Source organism: Drosophila kikkawai, chromosome 2R (assembly GCF_030179895.1).
Source record: "Drosophila kikkawai strain 14028-0561.14 chromosome 2R, DkikHiC1v2, whole genome shotgun sequence".
Taxonomy (NCBI): Eukaryota; Metazoa; Arthropoda; class Insecta; order Diptera; family Drosophilidae; genus Drosophila; species Drosophila kikkawai.
The window spans coordinates 21,854,281-21,881,846 of record NC_091729.1 but is presented as its reverse complement, the minus strand read 5'-3'; the positions used below and the strand labels follow the sequence as shown (position 1 = coordinate 21,881,846).

General features: G+C 45.9%; 1 protein-coding gene across 9 annotated transcripts; it reads right to left on the bottom strand.

Annotated features, from left to right (window-relative positions):
- Nucleotides 1–32: 32 nt before the first annotated feature.
- jbug (filamin-type immunoglobulin domains fbug) lies at nucleotides 33–25,661 on the bottom strand. Of its 9 annotated transcripts, XM_017169047.2 has the most exons (17): nucleotides 25,579–25,661; nucleotides 21,438–21,765; nucleotides 17,725–18,375; nucleotides 16,767–17,072; nucleotides 15,786–16,522; nucleotides 15,468–15,723; nucleotides 14,944–15,297; nucleotides 14,608–14,802; nucleotides 14,103–14,545; nucleotides 13,611–14,029; nucleotides 7,687–8,698; nucleotides 7,069–7,289; nucleotides 4,493–4,641; nucleotides 2,337–4,431; nucleotides 787–2,279; nucleotides 547–726; nucleotides 33–484 (listed from the first exon to the last, which is right to left on the bottom strand). In XM_017169047.2, exons 2-17 carry the CDS (start codon nucleotides 21,672–21,674, stop codon nucleotides 353–355), a joined length of 8,880 nt encoding a protein of 2,959 aa, XP_017024536.1. In that variant the 5' UTR covers nucleotides 21,675–21,765; nucleotides 25,579–25,661; the 3' UTR covers nucleotides 33–352. The 9 variants fall into 9 exon arrangements, with proteins under 9 accessions (XP_017024536.1, XP_017024537.1, XP_041632980.1 ...); XM_017169048.2 differs by lacking the exon at nucleotides 25,579–25,661 and having other exon boundaries at nucleotides 21,438–21,879; XM_041777046.2 differs by lacking the exons at nucleotides 14,944–15,297; nucleotides 25,579–25,661 and having other exon boundaries at nucleotides 21,438–21,879.
- Between the last annotated feature and the right edge of the window lie 1,905 nt (nucleotides 25,662–27,566).

Genomic DNA, 27,566 nt, shown 5'->3' with positions numbered 1-27,566 from the left:
TGCATACAAGGCTAAATAACTAAACCAATTAATTCATTGCAAGTTTATACATTGCTCAACATATTATTATTATTTAATCTATATTAATATATCCTTCTTTTTGGATTAGCCTAGGTATGATTTCGTTATTCGATTTGTTCTGCTTTTCAGTTAGCTAGCTTCGATTAGTACAACATATTTATGCAACTCTTTAGGTATCATTGTTAGCTTATTTAAATATACTACAAAGGTTTAGGTCCTGGATCAGCTACAGCGGAGTACAGGTCGATGCCTTGCGGCGCGCTTGATCGCGGGCTATGGGCAATGGACTGAGGCCACTGGGGAAGACGATGACATGGTGGTTGAGCTGGCCTCATATGCCCTGCAAATACCTTCGTAACTCCTCCTCAGTGTCGAAGATCATGACGGGGAAGGGTGATCCTGGCACGAATTCGCCCGCCCACTTGACCTCCACGCGGTAGTCTCCGGGTTCGGTTGGATCATACTGGAAAATCAAAAAGGTTTTTAGTTGAAAACTTGCCAAAATTCGTTGTTTGGTGTTGTTACCTTGCACAGTATGGTGCGATCCTTTTGGCTCTCACGCTGCATCTCCACGCGGAAGGCGCCCTTCGGTCCGCGGACGCGCACGGTCAACTGGCCAGCACCAGCACCTCGAGTGTCGCAGATAAAGCGCGACTGGAAGGTGGCCAGCACACCATGCTCGATGCCAGGGCCATAAACGCGAACCTTTTCAAAACGAAAATCATTAAAATTCAGAAATTAAAATGCATAATTCCAGAAACTCACCTTGCTGGCATCGGGAGCGCCGGCCACTTTAAGTGCAAATGGCGATCCAGGGACATTTTGTCCTCCATATTTGATGGTCAACAGATGCCTTCCCGGCTCCTGCGGCTTGATGTTCAGCGTGAATGTGGCATCGCCATGATCGTACAGCTCGCAATAGGCAACCTTGCGAACGCCAGCACAGTGGGCGGTGAGTTCGCCAGGTCCGGCTCTCCTTGTGTCTATCCAGGACTTGATATCCTTGCCCACGATTCCATGACGCAGTCCCTCGCCTGAAGCAATCACCTTTGAGGCATCCATCGAGGAGCCCACGGCCACCGTTAGCGGGCATCCCTTGACCAGTCTGCCGTTCCACTTCACGGAGAGATTCAGAGTGCCCGTGGTGGATTTCTGGGGTGTGTATGAGGCCAGCCAAATGTTCTCGCTGGGTCTGGGCTGCGCCAGACTTACCGGCAGCGATGTGTTGTCCTGACTGGTGAGGATCACATCCGGCCTGCCTGCCGGGGCATTCGAAGCATCAATGGTGAAATGCGCCGCCTCTCCTGCCTGAGCGGCAGCCAATCCGCGACCCATCAGCTGAACCTTATCAGCAGCTTGTTGGCCGGTCACGAAGGCACTTCTTGGGCACTGGGTGATGGTCAAGCCGCTCCAGGTTAGATCCAAATCATGCTCGCCGGCAGCCAGATTTTCGCCTGTGATGTTCAGGCACATCTTGCCGTCCGCCAGCTTATCCACGGGTATTTCGATTCCATCGATGCTGCACACCAGTTTGCCAGGACCCGCATTTTCCACCTCGAAGATGATTCTAGCTGGGAGTATGAGTCGGCCATCGTGATCGACCAATGTTCCCCAGCCACCCACAGGTGTGACCTTGTTGGACTCCACGCAGCTGATGTGCCACGGCGATCCCGGCAAGCTTCCTCGATTTGGACAGCTCGCCCGGATCTCGTATTTGCCCACGGATAGGATGGTGTAGGAGATGCGCCACTCATTATTACCCAAGGCCTTGATCTTGGGCTCTATCCGCTCGCCATATTCATCCAAACGCTCGATTTGAACATTGGGTGCGATGGGACAGTAGACAACGAAGGAGGCCTCCTTGTTGCGATGACACACCTCCAGTCCATGGCCAGCTGCCCGGGCATCGTTTCTCACTCCGCTGGCGGAGGCTGTAAAGCTTAGCGGCGAACTGGGAATGGTCTCTCCGCCGTACATCAGCGTCAGCTTGTAATTGCCCGGCTGCGAGGGCACAAACTCCACATTGTAGACTCCCTCTGACTGCTCGCTGATTAGCACAGGCAGACTTTGGTTGCTGGGGGAGATGGCAAAGGCCTCGAGTTCGGCGGTTCCGGCATTATCGGTTCGCACGGTGAAGCTGTTGGGACTGTGCAGGGCCAGCGGTTCCTTGGATACACCCTGCGTTGTGACCTTGCTGCTGTCGAAGGACTCACAGGTGAAGGGACTGCCAGGCAGTGGCTTCGATTGGTGGAGCACCTCTGCGGAGAATATTGGAATTATGACAAGTTACTTTGTTACTTTATTAGTGGACTCACCAATCACACACTGTCCCGGTTTGTTGATGGTGAACTCGGCTTGCAAGTGCCCGTTCTTGGTCTGATAGCACCTCACAGGCAATGCCTGTCCTCCTGGACCAGAGACCACCACATCGAACTCCCTAGCTGGCCTCTTGACCGTGTCGATGGCAAAGGACGTGGTCTTGCCCACGCGAGACTGATACAATCCCAATCCACTGACGCTGATCTCCTTGCCAGCACTTGCGGGCAGAACGTTTATCTCCAGGGGCTTCAGGGAAATGGGCACGTCGTTGAATAGGATGCTGATCTTGTGGGGAGCCACTCGAGTGGGCTGGTAAACGATCTCATAGACTCCGGCCTTGCTGGGTCCGCGTATGGTGTGCGGCACCTCGGTGGCGCCACAACGAACCAAAGCCGAGAGATCCCCCTGGCCGGCTTCATTCAAGGAGACTCCAATGCTGGCCGGACGATGGCAGAAAGCCTCGCTGACCTCGGTGATCTTCACCAAGGTAGGATCGAAAACGCACAACGTGCGGGAGCCAATATGCTGTCGCGTCTCGCGGTCTATAAAGCGCAGCGTATAGTTCCCCGTCATGTGGGTACGGAACTCGGCCGTCTGTCTGTTGATCGAGTAGGGAACAGACTTCTGATCCGGCGAGAAGATCTCCACAATCTGGTCATCCGCCGGGAAGTCAATGGCCGCCAAGCTACCAATCTGTATATGCTGCGTGTGCTGCTGAATGTCCACGCGGAAGGGGCTACCATCCACGGCCACCTCATTGAAGGTGATGTTAACGTAGTGCGGTTCCGTGCTCTGGGGCACAAAGGTCACGTCATAGAGTCCCCGGGCGCAGGCAACCACTTCTGCTTTGACAGTGCTGCTGTCTGTGGAGACCACCAGTTCCAGGGTTCCTTCGCCAGCTCCTGCCGCATCCACACTGAAGGTTACCGGCACTCCTAGACTGGCCGGTCCATACTGCTGCTCTAGGCCACTGATGCTGACCCTGGAGACATCGAAGACGTTGCAGCTGAAGGGGGATCCATTGATGTGCTGGTCGTTGGCCGTCACACTGATCAGGTGACGACCCACAGTGGTGGGTCTGAACGAGGCAGAGTAACTGCCTCCGTCGTGCTGACTCAACTGGCAATGCTCGTTGTCTCCCGACGGCGAGGTCACAAAGATCTGCGGTTCCGTGCCCTCGAAGCCTTCGAGCTCGAAGGTGTTGTCCATCTTGACGGCAGCCTGCTTCAGGCACTCACCCATGGCCATGGCCCGGGGCAAGCCCATCGAAGGCGAAGCAGCTGCGGCGGCTATATGACAGCTGAAGGGTGAGCCCGGCACCGGATGTCCGTTAAATCGTACGGATAGCGAGTGGGTGGCCGCCTCCGTGGGCTTGAAGTTCACTTTAAACCGGGCATTGCCCTCGGATTGGACAAAGTTGGGCACATTCTTGCCATTGACGGCCACAATGATCTCCAGGTTGCCAGCTCCGGCCTGCGAGGCATTTATTCCAAAGCTAACGCTCTTGTTAACCACTCCGGCTCGGATATCCGTGACGATGACTTTCTCAGCGGAGTAGGCTTTCAGGAGGAACGGGCTGCCCTCCACATGGCCACCGCCTGGGAGACGGACCTCCACCGAATGATCACCCACCTCCATGGGCTCGAACTTGACATTGTAGCCCAAAGTTGAAGAGCCCAGGGAATCAATCTTGACGGGTACACTCCGCCTGGCAGGACCCAGTACTTCCACCGTTGGCTTCGTGTCCGATTCCACTACGAATTCAAACAGACGGCCCACGCTGACCTTGTCCATCGTCTCCGGGGATTGGATACGAGCGGCGGCTGCCACGCGACAAGTGAATGGCGAGCCGGGTACATCCTGGCTATTAAATCGCAGCTCCACAGTGTGACTCTCGGCCTCGCGAGGAGTGAAGCTGATGGCATAGGTGTGCTGTCCCTGGGCCTGGGCTGATGTGGGAACCCTGCCGCCATTTACGGTTACCTCCAGATTACCGGGTCCAGCCTGGGAGGTCTCAACCAGGAAGGTAACCGGCTTGCCCACGGTACCGCTGCTTACATTCTTCACCTTGATGGCGCTGACATCGTAGACCTTTTAAGTAAAAAAATAAATGAATAAAATTCAAGCTTTGGTTTCCTCTTCCTGCATTTACCTTGGCTGCATAGGGACTCCCAGCGGTGGCCAGTCCATTGACCGTGACATTGACGCGATGCTCGCCGACGACTCTGGGCACGAACTCCGCCTTGAAGACGCCATCAGCGGACTGATGCACTTGTGCTGGAACCGACTGGCCAGCAGGTCCTGATTTGGCCAGTGATTTGCATTTGTTGTTTGTTGTTGTTTTTGTTCGATTTTAGTATTGATTAATTATTGTATTTGGTTTGATTTTGATTATGATTTGGATTTTCGGTTGCGACGCGGCCGGAAACGAGTTTGAGATTGATTTCGTTTGTTTGTTTTGTTGAAATTCGATTCGATAATTGGGCAACGGTTTCGGTTTCAGTTGGGTCAGATGTGTTGTGTTGAGTTGAGGGGGGTTAGTGTTTGTTTTTCAGTCGCGAATGAAGCGAAAAAATTTGGAAAAATGTTCACTCGATTAGTAATGGTCATATTAATTGAGTGTGTTTGGGTCTTGGGATTAGTTAGAGTCATTTACTTGGAGGAGTGCGGTTAATCTTGGGTTAAATATTGAATTCAGTGTGCCAGAAACGGTTAGTAAACGGAGCATGGAGCAGGGGGTCAGGTCAGAGACAGTACAGAATAAATACGAGCACTCCCACATAACCCTATACAAGACCCTGCTGGATATATTCAACCTACATTGTATAGAGTTTCTTGTTTTTATTTTTTATTCGAGTAATTCTACACATTAATCAGTAAGAAACAAATTAGTAAACAATCGGACATTAGTAAATACTTCATTGTGTTATGGTATTGGCTTAGAGAGCCTCCCCCCCCATCGGAGAGGGAGACCCTACTCTGGGTTATTATCTTGTGGTTCGGACTGTTAGCAAAGTATATATACACCTGGTAAATAGTATATATATATGTAATATGTATAGGGGAGAGCTCGGAGACTGCTCCCGCATTTAATAGTATAGGTAATATATATATAAGTAAGTATATGCATATATATTCATATATATATAAAGATATAGTCTAGTACAAAAGATTTCGCCGTCCTGAAATATATAATACAGATACAAAAGTGAGCAACATTATTACAAAAAGGACACATATCATTACAAACAATGAGAGCAAACACAGCAACAATCATTAAAGGCACACAAAACACACAAACAGGGAATACTGGTCGAACTACATGGAATAATAGCAACTAAATGGTTTCTATGGAATTGTGTGAGGATTACACATTCCGGTTTATTTGCATACATTGGGCTATTCCTGGCAGTACCCATCAAACAAAAGCCTCGGACGGACCCGGATTTCTTAAATTACAACAGTCGAACTAAGCTAACTAAGGCTTGACTTTGGATAACTTGAATAGGATTTAATTAAGAACAATTACACAGGCCAACAAAACGTAAAAAATCTATGAATCAAGAACCGGAATATACTTTTCCGGCCCAGAAAATCCTATAAGTCAGGTTTTTGAGATATTCCATCTTAAAAGTGCAACAATACGGCATTTGAGCGTTTTCTGATGCTGTAAGTTCAATACTATTTATTTTTTTAAAACGATCGGGGACCAATAATAATTTTTCTAAATTTAAAAAACCGATTTTTAAGGGCAAGAACAGTATTGAAGTAACAGCACCTCATAAGTACCTAAAAACCTTATTTCCTGCACTTTTAGGTTTACATATTTCGAAAACCTGACGGATAGGACATATTCAGAGACCGAATTTGAGTGCATCAAAAACTATCGAAAAAGCGTATTCCAGTTCTTGGTTCCTAAAAGCTGTCAACCTGTGCTATAGAACAATGCAAAAAACTTGTAATTGGCTGTACGATGTGGAATTCCCAAAGGTACATGGGAATCTCATTAAGTTAACAAAATTAATCCAAATCACACTTTATAAAACTTAGATTTGTTTCAACTTTGAGTTCTTTTCAAGACCTATGTTCATATTTAGCGAAGTTCGACTGTATAAGCAATGATATATGGGCAGCATAATTACACAAACACACGCACAACTTCTACGGGGGACTGCGCATCTCATAAATCCACTCTTGTAAGTGCAGCACCTTGTCTTTAGATTCAGCCTGAGACATCAACCACTACTACTAGTGGGGGGGCCTGGTGGGGGTAAGGAAATGGCAGATGGAAGTGGGAAGTGGGAGGTGTGGCATGCTTGGAAGTTTCCACAACGATTTCCGCTCATACAAATTTTGCTGTACAAGTCTGAGTGCGTGAAATGTGAGAGAGAGTGTGTGCGATGCGGATACTGATACGAGTTGCAGATACGAATTACAGATACAAATACCGCTACAGTTACTGCTACCAGATACGGGGGGCGGGGAGTGGGGAATATGTATGCAAATGGATGCAATCGAATAATTCGCTTGGCAGACACAAACATTTAGCAAACGAGCAATTAAATTACGAGCCTTAATGCTAAAAACCAATGCACAAAACACAAATAGAGGCAATGAGAGGGTGGCAAATCGCACCCCACACACAAACTGATGATGACTGGTGGGTTAGCGGGAGCTGGAGGAGTGGGTACATGACTGCCCTAGCAGCCCAACTGGCCGCCTACATACCTTCCACGTTCACCTCGATATCCTCCAGACGGCCGCCGTTGTGATTGATTACAAAAGAATTGGTCTGATGCACGGGTCCTGGTCCGCCGAGCGACACCTGAGGCCCGGCCACGCCGCCACTGATGCTGACCGTTATCGGACAGCCAGGAACGGGCATTTTGTTGAAGGATACGTTGATCGTGTGCTCGCATGACTCGGTGGGCACAAACGAAACGGAGAATCTGTAAAATAAGGTACAATTTATTTATTAAAAGTGATTTTTTTTAAATAATAAGAAAATGGCTCTTATTTTATAATAGCTACGGTGCCTTCTTAAATATAAACTTAAATTTTCAGCTTTCACTAGTAGCAAACTTTAAAATTTAATTTATATTAATAATTATACATGTATTACTAACATTAAACAAACAAATTGAATATAAATGCATTATGGTGGATTTTAAAAATGTTTGCACGAAAACATGCATTCAATCAAGTCTTTCAAGCGGAAAAATAAATTGAGCAAACATTTCAATTAAAAAAGCTCTTCAATAAAAAAAGAAATACAAAATATTTAAATGGAAAAAGAAAGATAGGGAGATGGGAAACATTTTGCAACTAAAGTATCTTTCTGCTCACCTTGCACTGCCCTGCGGATGCACCTGTGTGGGAATATTCTGTCCCTTGGCCGAAATCGTTATCTCCAAGTTGCCCTCACCGGCATCGCCCGCATCCACCGTGAACTGCACCGGCCGTCCCATAGTGCCGCGCGATACGCTGCCCACCACCACTTTGCTGGCATCATAGGATTTGGCCAAGAAGGGGGTTCCCTGGACGGCAAAGCCATTGTACTCCACATTAATCGAGTGGCCGCCAACGTTGGTGGGCGTGAATTCGGCGGTGAAGCCAGCATGGATGTCTCCAGTGACTCGAACTGGCAACTCCCCTTGCGGGCCGCGCACACTGACAGCCAGCTCGGCGGCACCGCCTCCGCTCACGGTGATGTGAAAGGAGGAGGGCCGGTTGACCGGAATCAACTCCAGATTGGAGAGATTCAGGAGCACACGAGAGGTATCTGCCACGGCGCAGACAAAGGGACAGCCGCGCACCGTTTCGCCATTGAACTTGATATCTATAAGATGCGATTTGGCCTGCTCCGGCGTGAAGGAGACGAGGCAGCGGCCACCGCCCACCACCTGGACATGATTGGGCACCTCGCCCTCGTTGATGGATATCTCCAGCTGGCCTTCGCCAGCGGCGCTGGCATCGACGCGGAACTGGCACGGCTGGCCGACCACGCCGCCATTTACCTCCGTCACCTGGATCAGGCTGGAGTCGTAGACCTTGGCGATCAGCGGGCCGCCAGCGATCTTCGTGCCGTTTATGGACGCATCGATGACGTGGGTGCCCACTTCGGTGGGCACGAACTCGATGCGAGCAGCACCATTTGCCGCCTCATGGGTGACTCTGGCGTTGAGTTTTGACTTGTTGGGAGTCAGAACCGTGGCCACGCACTCGCCCTTACTTAGGCTTTGTCCAGGAGGCGGCAGTATCTCAAAAACCGCCGGTGTATTGGCGGGTACCAGGCGAGTGGATTCGCCCAGAGCGGTTAGGCCGGGTGAGGACATGATCTCAGCGTGCCACGGTGAACCTGCAATGGAAATGGAGAGAAAGACAAAGACGCATTAGTTTCTAATGGGCTACAATGACTTGGATTGTTGTCAACTTAAAGAGCTAATCTTAACGAGCGACGGCAAGCCCATGTAACGATATTTGACCCACAAAGCCATCGCATGTACCTGCAGCTCAGGTAATTGAGATGGATGCCGCACTGCCAGAGGGTGGGTCAAAGATTTCTTGTCTTGAAACACACATTTCACCTACTTTCTCTATCATCATTTAGATTTAACAACAGATTACTAAGCCAAGTCAGAGCCGAGCTCTTGTGATATTATTCAGATGCAATTTACGTGAGCTTGTGGCGATGTGGTCTTGATCTGATTACTGTTAAACTAGCTAGTTATACTTAATGGCTTGATTATATTAATATTTTATTAGATATAAAACTTTGGCAAATCCCAAATGGAAAGTCACAAAAGACGGCCAATAGATTGCTCAATCAAAACTTCTCAACCAAGCCTCGCATTCTTCAGGCGGCGACACAGCGGCAAGGTTTCCGCTGCGACTTTGCATTGCCTCTCGCTGCTTCTCATTATAATTGTCGCAATCTCCATCTGTGCCGCCTCGTTGCCAGCGACAAGTGCGTATCTGTATCTTTGGCTGTGTATCTGTATCTAAAGCTGCGTATCTGGAGCCCTGCCTCTGCACCTGTATATGTGTATCTGTGGCAGCGCCCACATTGCGAGTCTCTCTAGACAAGAGCGACATAATTCGCCAGAGTTAGTTCAGGAATGTTTCGAAACGAACCCGAAAGCATCATTAAACTAGTGGAGGAGCCGCGAAATCGAGTGGCTCGGAGCAATGCGGCTGCCAATTTGCGATGGCGGGGCAGATTGGCAATTGGCTCGTTAAACGTTCGCTTATTTGTTGGCACTCGCATCTCACATCTCACAGCATTTTTATTGGACACGGTTGGGTCTTTGCTGGTGTTGGTTGTCTGGCGCTCAAATTTACTTTTGTTTGCAACTTTCCATGCATTTCTCTTTTTGCAATTGTTGCACTTTTCCTTTTAGTGCTCGTTTGCAGTTGCTGCTGCTGTGTTGCTGTGTAGTATTGCTGTGCTGCCGCTTTTATGGCTTTCCATGAAAATTTCTGCAGCAATGGTCAGTTGCCAGTTCAATGGAAAAAAAATCGAGCTGTGGCGCTTTGTCATACCTCAAAACTCGCCTCAACATTGGTCCCCTGACACTGCTACTGGTAGTTTTCCCTTGCCGCTGAATAGTTTAACGTTCATTTTGTCTTTCCCTGGGAAAAAACATCTCTCCCTCCTCTATCCCTCGCAGCCCAAGCTATGGAAACCGAAAATCTCTCGCTAGGAAGTGTCACCCTTTGCCATCTTCTGTTTGCTTTTAGCACTTCGGACTTGGACTACAGTTGCTCGTAACTGTTTCTGGCTGTTTGTTTTCGGTGCCCGGCCAATTGGGGCCATCATTAATCAGTTATCGCATTCTCATAACTCTGCTCATGGCTAGCGGCTATGCAAAAAGTTACTGTTAGGCGACCGCCGGCTCTAAAGAATCCAACGCAATATCCAGTTAAAGTTTGTCGGCCGGCAGACTTCCCCACAGAGAATATGTTGCATGTGCTGCGAGGCAAGCTGTGTTGCAAGTTGCGAGTAGAAAGAGGCAGAGCAACTGCACTTCGTCTAACCAAAAAGCTAAGCTGACTTTTTGCCGCTCTTCTGGCCGGTTTTCCCAGCTGGAGGAGTGCTAATCGCAGCACTGAGTTGTTGCCTGCCGGTTGGAGAACAAGTGCAGTAAGCATCTAACGCTGTTATTCAATCTGCATAGGCATTTATTATAAACGAATACTGAGAGAAAAATAGTAGACTGAATACGTACGAGTTCTGGACAAAGGAAATAATTGGAAGAGTAGAAATGCGCTAACAATTCGTAATTCTTATTAATCAATTATTCATATGCTATAGATATGTACTATTTATAAATCAAGTATGAATAATAGATATTATTGTAGGTGAACGGATTGATCTTGTCTCTTTAATACACTTTCAAACGAGTGAATAGAATTTAATAAAAATCTATGATATGATAGTAAAACATTTAAAAATTCAAATTCTTGAAACAATTCTATAAAAACCTACAGAAAATATATAAAAAACACTACGTAGGTATTTTCCTCTTATAAATTAGTTTACGTTTTTCCTCTCAGTGCAATCACCGGTGTGTTTTTGTTTGCCTGCGGTTACGTGACTGGCCGCAGAAGCCCGTTAGATGGCCTGCAGCTGTCGCAGAGGTCTGATTCTAATTCGGATTCGGATTCTGAATCCGACTCAGAACCTGACCGTTACACCAAACTATTTTTTGGAATTTTACAAAAGAAAGAGATTTACGTTTTGTGGCTGGAGGCTGGAGATTGCTGCTGTTGACAGTGCGAGATTGCTGGCGGCGAGATGAGGTGAGACGGGATTTGGATACGGAATCAGTATCGGTATCGCGTGGAGTAGACCTTATTCTTTTGTTGAATCAAATCACAATCGCTGGCGGCACGTCTGAACTTGAAAGAGGTGAAAACTATTTCTTGAAGCGATTATGTCACCGAGTTGTAAATGATTTATTTATGTGTAAGCTGCAATCTGAATTTCAACAAGACAAGACGATTTAGCGAAAACGCTTAAAAGAATCTGCCGAGCGTTGCACAAATTGACATCGCGGCACGACCACGATTCGGCGCACGTTTTAATCGCGTTTTTCCACGACCGGCGACGACACTTTAGTCTTTTTTTTATACGTTTCTTTAATGCGTTTTGTTTTAAATATGTATGTATTTATCGCTCGAGTTGAACTCCGGCTCTCTTGGGTTGTGGGGTTGGAGTTGGGGTTACATGGAGGGGGTCTGGAGGCGCGTCAGAAAAAAAAACAAAAACCAGTTAATGCCTCCGCAGCCGCTGCTGCTTTTCGACAATTTTCGTTATTAAATTATGCACAGCTCAGACAGACGACGGACTGGCAGGCGGCAGGCAGTTTCACTTTGAATGACGGTGGCTCATAAAAATCCCAAACAGCCGAACAGCGCTGGAAGTGGGAATGTGTGCCAATATGTTGAGAGCGGAAATGGCCAAAAAGCGGCGGGTAAAAGCAGCCAAAGGAGGGTAAAATCGGGCTCAGTCGGTGGGGGGGAGCGAGAGGTGTGGCCGCTCCACTCAGCTTCGTTCATTGTTAAACAAAAAGAAACGAAACGGAGCCAAACGAAATCGAAATGTTTGCTCACGATGGCTAAACTTTAAGCATATTTCGTGAGTGTAAATCGGTGGAAAGTGGTTAAGCGGCAAACTGGCCGACGTGGCCAAGAAATCGCAATCTCCACCAGAGATTGGCCGCATACCTGTCGCGCCCTCTGATGCCGCATACCTGACTGACAACCTATCCCAACGGGTTTTGGGCTGCAGCAGCAGCAGGAACACAAGGCACACGGACCAAGGTCCATGATGATAAAGGTATGCGGGTACGGGGAAATCGCCTTGGTTTTCTCGACTTTGATTTCCGCCTGGCCTGCGCCGCACCAAGAGATACATATATATACACACAATGGCTAAGGCATGCAACAAGTGCGCCTTGAACCACATACAGCTGCATGCCATGCCTGTGCCTGTGTGCCTCTGTATCTGTGGCTGCGCCTTTGGCTCGGCCAAGAGCTGGAATTACAGCCGGAGCTGCTGCATTTTGCAGTTGGCCAAGAGCGAACCAAGATGGCTGCCCCTTTGTCACTGGCAATTGTAAATAAAATTGCAATGCGGAGACAGTTTTCCTAGCAATATTGATTCCGCCAAGACACAACGAGACAGCAGCAATGCAGCGCTGGGAGCTACGACGAGCTGAAATATTTTCAGCTTAAAGGTTCATTAAACTGGTTTTCGTTCGCACAGCAGACCCCGAAAAAGTAGAAAAGGAAAAAAAAACAGAGAGTGGAGGGGCGAATATTAGCATATTTCTTTGGCTTAGAAATCTCACACACGGAATCTTTTCGATTCGCTTCACATTCCGGGAACTCAAAGAGCTCCGTTCTTCGTCTTGCCAACTGTTGTTTTGTTTATGCCTTAGGGGCTTCTTGTCTCGTATTTTAACAAACAATTCTTCACTTTTATCTGATTTTTTCAAGAGCCACAATCACAATTTCAGTGCGTTTCTTGCCAATTTTCCTGGCTTTTTGCGTTCGACCGTTAACTGCGATGCCGCCGACGTGTCAGTTTCGTTTGGAGCGCGATCTTCGACTGCCAACGCGACTCTCGATGGGAGCGCCAGCAGCCCAAAACCCGTCCATCAGGTACAAGCGAACCTAGAGCGTACCTGAGCGTAAGCCCCAGAGAGATCGCGGCAGGTGAGCGCAGGTGAGAGCGGCGAGCTTCAGAAACTGGGAGAATATTAAGCCGGAGAGCAACTCACATGGTGGTTCAGAGAGAATCAAATTCGCCGCACAGTGGCTAGAGGTATTTGGAAACCTTGTATGATGTATGTTTTCAAAAATCTGTCTCTTAAATACTCTTTCGAGATGAAGATCAAACGTTTTACTAAGACAATTCCTATATTCCTATAAAAATACAGTAAACAAATTGAGAAAATCATTTAGAATTAGAAATACCATCCTCCCACAAAATTGACAAAGTAAACAGTAGATTAAATAATAAGAACCTCGTTCGCAGCAATTTTTTCATTAATCTAAAAACAAAACAATTTTTGCCTTTACTGAATAACAAACATAAGTCAGCTTGATACATCCAATCGCTAAAGTATAGCAATAAAAAACCTGTAAGGTATTTTTATCCAAGATCATCGCCAAAAAATGTAGTTCTAAGTGTGCTGCCTTTATAGGTAACTGAACAGCTTAACCCACCCACATTCATTAGAGTTATTCAGCTCGAAACTCACCTGGAACGGTCTCGCCATTGAAGGTGATTTGCACTGTGTGCGTTCCATGCTCGTGCGGCGTAAAGCTGGCTATGAACCTCTGACCTCCCAGCGAGCGGACCGAGGAGGTGACACGCCCGCCGTTAACCAGGATCTCCAGATTGCCGGAGCCCGCCTTCGAGCCATCGATCTCGAACTCAACGGGTCGCCCAATGGAGCCATTCGGTATATCCTGCACCCGAATGGCCCTAGCACCAGTGGCATTGCTGTCTATGGGTCGAAATCTAGACAACGAGCTGTAGCCATAGCCAGGAGAAGCTCCATGGCCATTGCTCTCGGTGACAACATGCTCGCTGGACTCCTTCACGGTTTTCGTATAGCCGCCGGACTTGTCCGTATAAGTATTGTTCGAATGTGACTTGACTGTAATGGCACTGGGTCTGGGAAAAGGGTGGAAATTAGTTCTCGTTGTTCTTGCGCAAAAAACAAATCACATTTAGGTCAAAATCTTACTTGTAGCGTTCTCCTCCATCATCGGGGGAATCCCGGCGATAGTCCGACAACTGCTGCTGCTGCTGCTGTTGTTTGTGCAGGGCGAACTTATTGTACTGCGTATTCCGGTGCGTCTCGTGGTCCAAATCCGGACGATTGTACTGCAGTTCCGTGTTCAGCTGCGTCTCGGTCATGTTCGCCAGCGATTCGAGCGAATTGTGCGAGAGCATATGCTTTGTCTTATTGATGACATCCCAACTGTCGCGCCTGGCCGACGCCGGTTTCATCGAGGACACCCTCACATTGGAGGAGTGGTCGATTCGCGGCTCCGGGGATCCAGTCCGACGCAGCCGCTCGGCAGTGCCGTACAGCGAGGGACTGGAGCGCATATTCGAGTCTGTGACATAGTTGGAGGTGGACTTGTAGGTCGACGACTTCTCCACCGTTCGCGACTCGTAGCCATTCTGTAAAGCAAAATGTAGTATAAGTTAGGGGTTCGATTTATGCTAAGCATTCCAGGCTATACCTTGTTCAAGGTGCTTGTCACAGGACTGCCCATACGATGAGTGGCAGTGGTTATATAGGCGTTGGGGGAGTAACGTTGGACGGGCGAAACGGAGGCATGGCGTGGACTGCCGGTTACATTGCGCGTAGAACTCTCATATTGGTTGGACGTCTTGATGGTCAGGGGACTGTGAGTGTGCAGCTCGCTAGATCGGGTCTGTGTGGAGAGTAGAAGACGGAGATTAGTAAGGGATTACTACAAGTCATTAACACAAAGCAGGCAAGAGTTAATCTCGGGTTTTCGGATAGTTCTCTTTTTTTTTGGGATAGCAAATCGAAACAAACGAAATTTAGTTACATTGAGTGTGGGACTAGGTATTGGACTAAGCGATCTGGTCAGGGTGCTGGTGGCCAGCTGCTGATGCCGCTGCTGTTGGAAGCTGCTGCTGCTGCTGGTATTGGTGGTGCTGGTCAGTTCGCGCTCCTCGCGCGGTGGCGTCAACTTGGGCTTGGTCACTGCACGCCGCTGACTGTACAGCTCATTCTCCTTGTCGTAGTAATAATCGTTCTTCGTGGAGCTGCTGTTGGAGGTCTTTGAATCACGGCGTGCCCCGTTCAAGGTCTCCGTGTAAAGATCAGCGGAGTTCAGATACTTGATACTTGGCGAACCACTAACTGGCGGAGGCTGTGGCGGCGGGGAGGTGTGGTTCTCCTGTCGAAGGTAGTTTTCAGTGTGTATGTTTGGGGTCGGGACCAAGGATGGAGGTGGGTTGTGTGTGGTGTGTGTTAGCCAAAACATTCAATTTTGATGGGGTAGTTGGTGGTGATTGAAAACCCATATGCCGTATGTTGCATGCCATTGCCCCTCTGAAATCTACTTACCTCGCTTTCCCGCTTATAATACCTGGAACTGGAAGTGTGGTAATCTGTGGTATCCAACTTGGGCGAGTACTGCGGCGAGTAGCTGTTGTTCCTTTCCGCCGCATTGTGCCTCGATAAGGAGGAGTTTCGATAATCATTGTGCCGGGTATTCGTGGTGGAAATGAAATGCATCGAGGGACTCTCCGAGCGGTGCTTGCTGTCATGCAGCGGACTGCTGCGCGTCTTTCCAGATCTTCCCTTAGTGCCCACTCGCATTCTGTAATTGGTATAACGAATTAATTAAATAATTTCATTGGCATACATCATTTCTTCACTCACATGAACGGCGATCCCTTAACATCGTAGCCATTAAAGTAGATATAGACCCTGTACTTTCCATTCTGCCTGGGCATAAAGGTCACTCGGTATTTGTTCTCCACGATCTTCTCCACAGAGCAGACCAGCGAATGCTTGTCATGCACAATGTCCACGTGCAGCTCTCCAGAAACTCCCACTCCGCGTGCATCTACCTCAAAGGTGTGTGCCCTCAACGGCATGGCTCCATCCAAACCGTGGACAGAGACGCCGGAGGCATCGAACACGGCACAGGTAAAAGGTCCGCCCTGGATATGACGGCCCTGATAAGTGATGGCAATCTCCCAAATGCCCGCCTCGTCCGGCTTGAATATGGCACTGTGTCCCTCGTCAATCTTCTTTAGCGGACAGTTATGGGAAATGCCCGATGGGGAGACGGCTGTGACCAGGATATCCTCTGTTTTTGGCGCTCCCGTGGCATTAACCAGCACCTCGACGAGACTACCCAAAGCACAGGGCGCCATTCCTGGAGGCGCTACCTGTAGCAATCGAGGCAGAACACGGAAGAAATGACCACCCAGGCTGTCGTCTCCGATCTCGACTACAATCTCGTGCATCCCATAGCGCTCTGGCACAAAGACTCCCTCGCCGTGGGCATTCAGTCGCACAGGTTGTCCTGGTTGACCGGAAGGTGGAACCACGTGACAGCGCACCGAACTGAGGCTTATGTCCCGAGACAGCACATCGATGCGGAAATGTGTCTGCGTGTGAATGGGACATTAAACATTAATGTACTGCAATTTGCACCCAAAGTATTAATACAGCGATGGTCAAAATATTAGGAATGACATTATTATAAATAGTATAACTTCTTGTTCATAATTTTTTAAAGTTTTTCGTTACATTGACATACTAAATATAAACAAAATAAAAGCACGTGATTTTCGCACATTGGAAGTGTGCTCTTATTTTGACCACGACTGTAACGAAATATGCTGTACTCACCGGTTCGCCCACCCGACCGGACGTGCTCTCCAGATAAACGTTGACCAGGTCGGACAGCGGCGGCCGCGGCGGAACCCACTGCAGGTGCGCAGCGTATGCCATAATGCCCAGATGCTCCACTTCCGGGTTGGCCATGTCCTTGGCCGTCAGGATGGGCTGCACGCCCAGCCGGGCGCCCGCGTCCACCGCCTTCCGAATATTGTTCTCGTAGTGGAAGGGATCAGTGCTGAGCTTTTCCGGAGCTGGTGCAGGGCCGCCAAGTCCCTTAATAACTTCGCACATTACGCGTCCATCGTTCCAATCGGTCTGCAAGTGCGCATAAAAATTAAAACGCAATTAAAGGACGGACGGCACAGAGTTAAATGGACGGTGAATGGCGTCAAGAGCACATACAGCGCAATAAGTATTCCGTCTCCGCCAGCGCGTTTGAAGTTTTTTAAAAGCAACGCATATGCAGCAATCAAACTTCATTTTTTAATCGATTTTTAGATAAACTTTGCATTTTATCGCCAACGAAGTTTTAGTGTTAGTAAGCGTAAGCAGTTGTTGGGCACCATTTTTAATTTTCGTTTTCATACATGGGCGTAGTCAAAAAAGTTTATTTTATATTATTTTTTTGCATTAAAACAATTCGACTTCTCATTCCTTTTAGCAAAAATATATTACTTACAAATCCCAATAATTACTTGCATCGTGATATTAATAAATTAATTTAATTTAATTTAAATCAGTTTTACTCACAAGAAGCAGATTAACAATAAAGTGAAATAGATCAAATAAATTAAAACATTTAACTCATTTCCTTAATTTTTTTCATTGTAATTAATCAGCGCCTATAACTTGCAGCTTTAACCCCTTCTAGTTTCTACCCGCTACGCCCATGCAGCCGGCAGTTACTTGTCAGTGTTGCAAAAGTCGTATACAAGCCATTTGCCTATTGTATTTTTCTGCGACTCACCGTAAAGTTCTTAACTGGATCCTTAACCTGCGTGTTGACCCAACGCATCGTTGCATTATAGCCAGGACCGCCAGGCTTCATGAAATACGACAAGTACGTCATCCCGGACAACTCATCCAGCCAGGGCGAAGCCAAATACTCCGGTTCCAGTACTTTTGGTACTCCAAACTCCCGCTGCGCCATGTCCATTGCCTGCGTGCAGTTGCGCACACTCTGGCCGGGATCGAGGCTTCGCCAGTGCGGAAACAAGCCCGGCTGGCAATAATCCAAAAGCGCCGCCAAATTAACGCCACTATTCCAATCGGTGGTCAAATTAGTGATCCTGCAATCTGGAAGAGCAGCCTGCAGCCAGGCGAGCATCAGCTTGCGCGGCGGGAACTTGCTGCGTCCGATCTGGTAGCGCACAATCAGCGACCAGATCAGTCCCAGGATTAGCTTCACATTGCCATTCACGATGTCCACATTGCCGATGTTCACCAGCTTGATGTGGTCCGCCTCGATGGACTTCAGCGCCGTGGTGGCGTTCTCCAGGTAGTGATGCTGATTGGCCGGTCGCCGGTTCCACGACGGCTTCAGCGGGCGCGTCTGCAGGCTCTCGACGAGAGCGCACAGGCAAGTACCATCGCAGAAATCCGTAGCCCAGTCATGGACCTGAAAAGACCCAAGAATAACTTTAGATATGCATTGCTTTATTGTTAGATAGGTTGTTGAAATATCAAGTAGAAAGAGCTAAGGTAATTAACTGTTAGGCAACAATTAACATTCATTTTAATTGGAGTATTTCGGCTAATTTCCTATGAATTATCTTGTGAAAAAACAATAAACATTTTCTAAATTGTCTCAGAAATTACAAATCTGTTTAAATTCATAGCTTAAACCAGCGATGGGCACGAGATCTAACGGTTTGAGCAGCAGCTCGCTGAAAAAAAAAAAACAACAACAACCCCCAGCGTTGCGAACCGTCGCACCCACGCGACACACAGAATGTGCGAGCCGAGAAAATACACTGACAAAAACTTTTTGAGTAGATCAATATCTTCAGCCATTTTTACGTGCATTAATGTCCGCCTAAGAAAAACGACTGCAAAAGAAATCCAAACTTTTTTCTTTAGTGCAGAAGTCAACGCTAGCCGCACAGTTCCCTTTAAAATTGTTCTTGTTTTTGGGACGATGTGCGAGTTCGGGTCGCTTGTGTTTTGTTGTTGCAAACTCGGGATCGCGGCGATGGGCTCGCTACCTGCGCCAAAGGTCAGTGTGGTTGTTTTTGTAAATCTTCACGGTTCGCTGGTCGCGAGCACTGCACTTGTGCGTCTGCAATTGTGCGACATGCTGGCGCCTCCGAAAAAAGATAACGGTTTGAGCAGCGTGAGCAAATTGAGCCACTGCGTGCCCATCGCTGGCTTAAACAATGGAAAATGTAATACCTAAGCACTACAATAGCCGACTTCTCTCACTCGAGTTTTCCTAACTGACTCGACAGTTTTGGTGTTTACAGAAATGATTCAATTGTTTAGGCAAATCTTAGAAATATAGGACTTGACGGTACCTATGTATGTACATAATTCCCATTACAGATTAGCAAACGTGTGAGGCGCCCGCCCTCCCATGTCGGTTCATATGCAAGAAGGCCGCTTGACAGGCAGCCTTCCTAATGAGCAATCAACGGCAACGGCCCGGCCGCCCCTTCCGCAAACTGTTGGCCCACTTTACAAGGTGAACTGCCGCCTGCATGGAGCATGGGCATGGGAAACCAACAGGTTCGCTGAGCTCGGAACTCTGAGCGGCTTTCTCCGTCCGGGTGCAGCCAATTGTGCGCGATTTTAAGCATTTGACATAAAGCTTTTTATCTGGTGGCTGTCAGCATTCAGCCGGCGAACTAGAGAACTGGCGGACTGGTAAACTGGCGAACTGGCTGACTTGAGACCGGAGTCAGAGACAATCGCGTGTCTGTAGCTGTTTGTTTGTGCCTAGGAAAATATTCATTGGATGCCATAAAAATCTCGCACATAGTTGCGCCATCGCTCTCTAACAAGCTGCCGCAGGTTGTTATTTGTCGTTGTTGTTGCTATTATTATTCTGTGCGCACAACCTTTAAATTTTTAAGATGCCTCATCCCGCTTTTATGATATGAAGTTACACAGGGGAGTGGCATTATTCACCAGACACAGAATATTTTCCATTTTTTTAGAGTGAATTTTTATTTGCATGTGAAATTTATGTATGTCTCCTCCTCCTACACTCACTCTATGGAGAGAGAGAGCGAAATGATCAGCGAGATACAAAGTATTTACAAGCAAAAATCTGATTTTATTTATTCCCCTTTTGTCTTGTATAAGCAAACAAATGTCATGGTTTTTAATTGGCTAAGAAGGATGCTACTCGTTAAAATCAAAGTTTCTTAAGTTTATTTTTGGTATAGGGTATTTTATCTTCTTAACAATACCTCTTTCCTATTCTTGCGTATATGCATATGTTATATTTGTCTCATATTGTACGCATGAGCTAGAATAAGTGGTTTGTAAACAGTGCAAAAAAGCGCAAACTTGGCAGTCTCGTTTTGGTTTGCTGACCCAAATAGACGCAAACTCCAGGTCACTTCGGCCTGGCTCTCAATTAGCGCTGCTTACTTGGGGGTCTTCAGCCTTGCTCATCGCATTCATTTTTGGCCCAGCCGAAAAAAACACCCGAAAATTATACACAAAACTGGACAAGATCGCGGACAAAGAGCTATAGCTTGTTTTGTGTATTGTAACTGGTAATGGGAATCCGATTCGATGCGATGCGTCGGCCTTGGCATTCAACCGGCCAAATATGGTCGCCTCAGGTCGCTCAGTGCGGTGCGTGTGAGAAAATCCGACGACTGTTTGTGAGTGACAATCGCAACCGAAAAGTCCCTGGACAAACGAAATGCATTGTTTTGAGTACGTACATAATCCGTGCGAGTACTCTTGGAATTAATTGTATGTAATTGTAATCGCTGGAGCCAGTGGCTGCCATTAAAATCGCTGCTCTGCGGGGGCGTTTGAGCCGAGTTTTATGAGCCCGGGCCATTTAAGGCAACTTGCGGAAGAGCTCAGAGCTCGGAGCTCCAGTTTATGATGGGGAATTGATATTTTTTATGGACTCTGTCACCTGTCGTAATTTTTCTCATATTTAGCTTGAATGAAATCGGTATACTATATGGATATAAAATAATGATCTTTAACCTTGGTTTGTAGAATGATTCGGGTTTGAAAAGTCGGCCCTAAAATATATTGGTATTTAAGGCGAACAAAGAACTTATTTTGATGCTTTTAGATATATTTTTATAGCTAATAAAATAATCTAAATATTGATATAAATACTTGAGTTGTTGTTAATAAATACATTACATACATTATTGTTTAGTTTATGTTCATTTGCTAGTTTATTTATATTATTTCTGTTAGCATAGAGTGTCACTTGTCTAAGGCTAGTATGTACATTTCCGAGAACACATTCCTGAATCTAAAACGATTTGTATTTCCTTTGTATTCTCAGGCCCTGCTTCGATTGATAGTTCTACGAAATGTATATTCAACGGACCCGACCCATTGATTGGGTAATTGTTTTTTTGCGCTTGATCGATCAGACTCAGTCGGTTAGAAAGTGTTACATAACTGCCTGCGAATGCTACAGGGGGGATCGGAATGAAATAGGTTCGTAGTAGTATTGTATGTTTGCTATAAGCTCACCTGCATTCCCGTCTCGCGCAGGTGCTCGTTGACCCAGTTGCGGAATGTGTTCGCTTGGATCTCAACCCAGAGATCCTCATTGCCTCGGATATTCATACCCTTGGCGGCGGTGCCCTCGGGACTGCGGGCCACCAGTCCGGCGTGGGTGATCTTCTGTGTCTCGGTGCTGCCATCGGAGTTATGCTTTAGCAGCCCCGCATGCGTCACCTTGGCGCCCTTTATGTCCTTGACGTCCATCGCACGTCAATCTCTCTCGCTCTCTCGCACGTGTCACTGCACTTCACAGCTCGGCTCGTACATATGTACAGGTGTAACTCTCGTTTAAACACTGATGATCGGAAAATAAAATTGGTCAAAAGAATTTCAATTGATCAGACGCGACTCGATTTCGATTTCGGTTTCAGTTTCGTTTCGTTTTGCACACGCTCGCAGCTCGAAGCGAACTGTTTTAGCCGCAGCCTTAGTTCGATCTCCGAGCGAGGCTGCCTCTCTAGGCCTGGCCAAAACAAACCATGACGTCATGGCCAAAGCTCAAAGCTTTAGCTCCAGAGAGCAGCAGGAAAAAATGCGGGGGGGTTCCACCAGAGCGAATGTGTGCGAGTGTGTGTGCGAATATCTCTCTGAATCTGGCTATAAAGCAAAACTGGTTTCGTCGCTTCCAAGCCAAAACGAAGCGGGCGAAAAGGAAAATTGAATACAAAAATAACAAAACACAAACAACAGCAACAAAAAAAAAAAGAGTCTGAAAAAATAACAGAAATCACTTAGTTTGGAATTTCGCCGCAGCAAAAGCGAGCAGATCTGGTGGGCAGCGCTGTTGGATGTGGATGTGGCGGTGGCTAAGGCTGAGGCTGAGGCTGCGAATGTGAATGTTGACGTTTGAGCAAGTCTTTCACAAAACGCCACGCCAGAAGGCCAGCAGCCAACAGCCAGCAGTCAGCAGCGTGTGTGTAAACGTGGGAGCCACCGTCGATGATAATGATTGTAATCACAATTGCAATCACAGTAATGAAATCTGCCACGATCAATTGTCAATTGTTTGCCTGTTTTCACTTGTCGTCGCACTTTTACCTTAACAATTTGTGCAAACCGAAAGTTAGACAAACATACAAGCTGGCTAACAAATCGAAATTTCAACTTGGCATTATTCCACACACCAACAACCATGTCGCGAAGACAACGAGGCGTCAAAAGACTGTCTAACCGACTTAATTATAGGAAATCCGGTTGCGTTTCCAACAAGCCAGCGCCAACCAGCCAGCTAGGCTAGCACATATATCATAGCATGTCCAGTTCTGAGCGAGGCTGGTATGCAGATTTCCAAATACTATTTATTGACAAACACTTTTCGTGGAACTAAAGGTAAACAACTCTCAGATGACATCACTCATCATCACTTGCCGTTGCCCGAGCAAAGCGATGAGTTGTAGCTTGAACAGGCAATACAGGAGAGTACAGAGTTAAAAAAGAAATATCACCGAAATTGGTCATCGATTCAGGTATTTTTTTGTAAGGCAATAATGCTCTTAAATGTAGAAGATCTGAGAAATATTTAAGAAACGTGAAATGAATATCAACAATTAACTGAAAGGGTTTGCTTTAAACTTTTCAAAAATGATTTTAACTAAGACTAAATCGTTGTACTAATAAAGTATATTAATCTATTAGTTTTAGCCTAATATATAAAATTAACTTTAATATATTTTTTAAACAAGATGACAAACCATAGGTAGCTATTGTTATTTATTTTTTTCCAGTGACAAAACTGCGTTGCTTGGATTGCATAAATTAAATGGCAAGGGGGACAGCAAAAAAACAGTGGAAATAAATGAATTGCTCCTCCAACTTATGAGTGATCCCGAGACTGATGTCATCCACTGACACTTGACATTGGCAATGAACCTAATTAGTTGCACTCGCCATCACTCGCCGTTGGAGTGGAATGAGCTCCACTCCTCGCCGTGTTCTATATATTCCGCTCGAGGCAAGGTCATGGGAATGGAAATGGAAATGGACAAGGTAATGGCAACGGGGGAATGTCTCTGACGCACTGACCAATTTGCAGGCCAGTTTGCTTAGTTGGTCAGCGGCGCAGAGAGCAAACATCGAAAGTGTTGTTGAGTCCGGGAGTCGTGACTAAAATTGGTAGAAGAGGGCAGCAGCGAACACACCTAGTTTAGGGCATTACGTAATTCCCGAATATCGTGCTGGATATTTGAGTTTATATTTATATATATTGGTGTATCTATAACACAGAATGCGATGTGCACGTAGGTGTCTGGCATTTTTTACACTTTTCGATTTGTTTGCTGTCCGAATATATACGAATATATGTATATTCGCTTTTTGCCTTGCTTGCCAACCCACACAATCAGCGAAATCTCAGAGTCAGAGTCGTCGTCGTCGTCGTCATCGGGCTGCCACCCACATGGCGGCGTGGTGGTTCAACGCCTCGTTCTAGACGTGGGTGAGATTTCAAGTTTGATTTGTGCCAAAACCGAGCACCACCAAATGGCCATTGATTTCTCAATGATTCTCAAGTGAGAATCTACAACTCTGTTTTGAGCTAAGCTCCAAAGCTGTGGGAATATATATTTGGTTAAATGTTCTATGACAACGTCATTAACTTTGAAATATATATGAGACCAACTGGAGTGTGGAGGTGAACCCCATAATTATGTTTGATGGATGGGTTAAGGAATTTACTATAAAATGCTCGGATGTTCTTGGGTCATGGATCTTTTTTTGAAAAATGAATGGAGAGTGTTGTATATCAATTTGGAGCGGATTACCCAAAGGGGTTTATAATGATTCCCTTTTCAGAGTTGGGTTTCAAATTATTTATTGATGTAAGAGGTTTTAGTTTTACTAAAAGTTTTATAAAACGTTGTTAGAAAGAAAGTATTTCCTTTGAAAAACAACCTTTTAATGTATTTATCTAATTACTACCGCAATTTTTCGCTATTTTTAGTGCTAGATCATTTAAGTTTGAATAGGGGTCTTGAACTTCATCAGACGTGTGGTAGACGTGGGCCATTAGTTGTTGTTTGTTATATTACATATTCTATTTCCTGTTGACCAAATGCGATTGTAACACTTGCCACGCCTCAAAGCTAAACGATGGCTCATTAGCGCATGCTTCTATGGCGAACAAGCGTTTATTTTTGGCAACACTTTATAGCTGTTTGTCTTAAAAACACTCCACGCGGCACATACTCACATACTGACAGACAAACCGTGCCTAGGTACATTTTAGGGGGCGCTGCCAAGTTTGTGTCTTCAGTCTTTTGATTACGCGAGGCTCTACTGCCAGAAGAGGTAGAGGTGCTTGTGCCTTCAGTCTCTTGATTAATGCCGTTAGGCGTCGCCAAAGCGCAGCCAAGCCAAACCTTCTTGGCGCGAGTGAGTGCGCGTTCTATTGTTTTTTAATTTTTGCCCATTACTCTATCTCGTTTATTTCGCCTAAAAGCCGCCGCAATTACAGTGGAAAAAAGGTTTTATTTGTTTTGTTAGTTCAGCTAACGAAAACCAATCGAACAGCCACACAGAGCCAACGGAAAAACCAGATTCAGATTCAACCCGAGAGACTCAAGACTCAAGATTCAGATTCGCTTTCGGTTTTGCTTGCTGTGTTTGTTTTTTTTTTCGCTTCCCCTCGCATTCGCCTATTATGCAATGGGCTAGGCCAGATATCTGAATCTGAATATCTTATAACTGCGACTTTTGGTATTTATGCTTTTCACACGGCAAGCCCCGCAGCCAGAGCCGTTCACGTGTTTAGCACAAATTCCACTCGGAAGTATATGTATATATATACTTAAAGATATAGCCCCTCTAATTTAAGCAGCAGCTACAAAATTAGAACAACGCTCGCAACACGCAAAGTCAAAGAAGAAAAAAAAGACAGCAAAATAGAGTCGAAATTAAACACAAAGCGAACAGCGAGCCAGGCACATGAAGATCCATAAAAAAAAAATATGTAGTTAACGTTAGCGTTAGACGACGGGCATCAGAAGTTTATTATTAAAAAGTTGGAGGGGGCGCAGCACACACAGCACAGCACAGCACAAGCAAGTAGGTACGAGTACGAGCCGGAGTTTTGTTTTGTTTCCCTCTTTTTTTTTTGGCACTTGTTGCTTACACTTCTTCGATTCGCTTTCGGGGGACAAGAGGAAAAGAGTGTTAAAGTAGGAGGAAAAACACGTCCAGCGCGCACGAGTTGCTCAAAACGACTGACACAGGCAACAGCTCCGGGGATCCGTCTGAGCCAAAAGCTTTGGACAGTGAAGCTTCCACTGGAACTCGGAGCGACGTCATCGTTGCGATCTCGGCTTGTTTTGTTTGGCCGTCTTTGTTTTGGGCTCTCAATTCGCTCACGTTGCTCGGTTTCCGCTTACCAAAGTTAGTTGGTTAGTTGGTAACGTTCTGGGGACGCGACTCGACGAGACTCAAGTGTTGGCCTAATGGACTCGACTACTCAACCAGCTCGTTAATTGCAGGCGTCGGCAATGCGATGAGTGTGTGGTTTTGGCTGTGCCTTTTGTAATTGAACAATTTTGCGGCTCTTTCTCAGATCTCATTGATTACGACATGCAGGTTGCATTCGGTCGGATCGATGGATCGATGGATGAGTCGTTGGATTTCCCCTGCTTGCCCCCGCCCAAAAAAAAAACAAACCCCCAGCCAGAGGCATAAACGAAACGCACGATTTTCATGTATTAAGAATTTCTTGTTTTGTTTTTTTGATTTTATTTGTATTTCAGTTTTTCTTTCTGCGCTTTTCTTGTTCTGTGGCTTTATTTTATAATTTTTCATTTGTTCTTTACCCTTTTTTAGTGTTTTTTGTTTTAATTTTGTTTTTGTTCAAGATTACAGAGTTGTTCAGCAATGTAAACGGCTTTGAAACTCTCGCACGATAAGCTCGATTTACCTGCTGCAAATCGGGGGCCTTTTCTGATCTGATCTGATTAAAAAATGCCTTTACTCTCGCCTCGGATGAGATGATCTCTTGCGAGAACTCTGCCTCGTTCTCTGAGTAAGCTATGAATGCTGAATTAATTTACCGTCTTGTTGTAGTTCTTATAAATTAATTAATTTATAGTAAAAATAAAGCTATAAATGTTCTTGTTTTGTTTTTTTTGTTTTTTGTTTTCTTTCATATAGATTGCAATGCATAAAATAATGTAAAAACCTATCATTATGTAAGCCATTCAAACTCGCCACCATCATCATCATCATCAACATCAACAACACAACCGAATCGATGTAGTTCCTTGTATTATACGTTCAATATAACAAATAGATATATTATGTCCTATACACACGCGCTCTAACGGAAAACACTTGGAGAAATCAGGGGGGAATAATGAATCTAACAAACGACAGAGAGTCCTGCTGTGGCCGGTAAGCGTGCTAATAAGCCATATAAATTTAATTTAATTTAATTTAGTTATTTATATTCAACTTTAACCTTTGGCTAACTAAAGAACCGAAAAACTCCGCTATAAATCCTGACAAGTTGCGGCGTTAGCTTTCATTAAACGCTATCCTCTTGCCCCTGGTATAAGCCTTTGTCTTAGATGAAACCCCATTTTGATGTTTATTGTAATTATTAATAAATTTTTTAATTAATCCGTTATATGATATTCCGAAAAGTAATTAGGTTGAAAAATATGTAAAAAGAAGAGACATTTCCTTCTATTTTTTGCTCACTAGAAAATCAAAAATTAAGTATATATCTCGTTGGCGAATAATCTAAAGAGAATCCTAACAAAATTTGAGTTCAAGTTTTTGGCCTTTATATTCTTTTTTGTTGGCATGAAATGAGTTTCGTTCCAGTTTCAAGTTTCCGTTTCCTACGGCAGATACTCAAACGTATCCGTGCTTTTCGCATTCTGTAAAGTTAAGAATCTTATTCGATTTAGCTATATAATTATTAGATTTCCTTATCAACCCAGCTTCTGGCTTTTTAAATGTTTTTCTTTTGTTTTTCCTTGGAGTTGACACTGAACAATTTTCATAAACGATCGCGATTCGATCTCTGGTTTTTTTGGTTTTTGGTCTTCTCTGGTACACATCTAATGGTATAACTAGGTATAACTAGAGTTACAGGCTAAACTAATTCATTCT

Coding starts and splice junctions, on each gene's coding strand:
- jbug (XM_017169047.2), bottom strand. CDS start 21,674: ATGGACGTCAAGGACATAAAGGGCGCCAAGGTGACGCATGCGGGGCTG. Junction 14,546..14,607: donor TGACAAGCACCTTGAACAAG/GTATAGCCTGGA, acceptor TTTGCTTTACAG/AATGGCTACGAGTCGCGAAC. Junction 4,642..7,068: donor TATCGAGGTGAACGTGGAAG/GTATGTAGGCGG, acceptor TGGCCAAATCAG/GACCTGCTGGCCAGTCGGTT.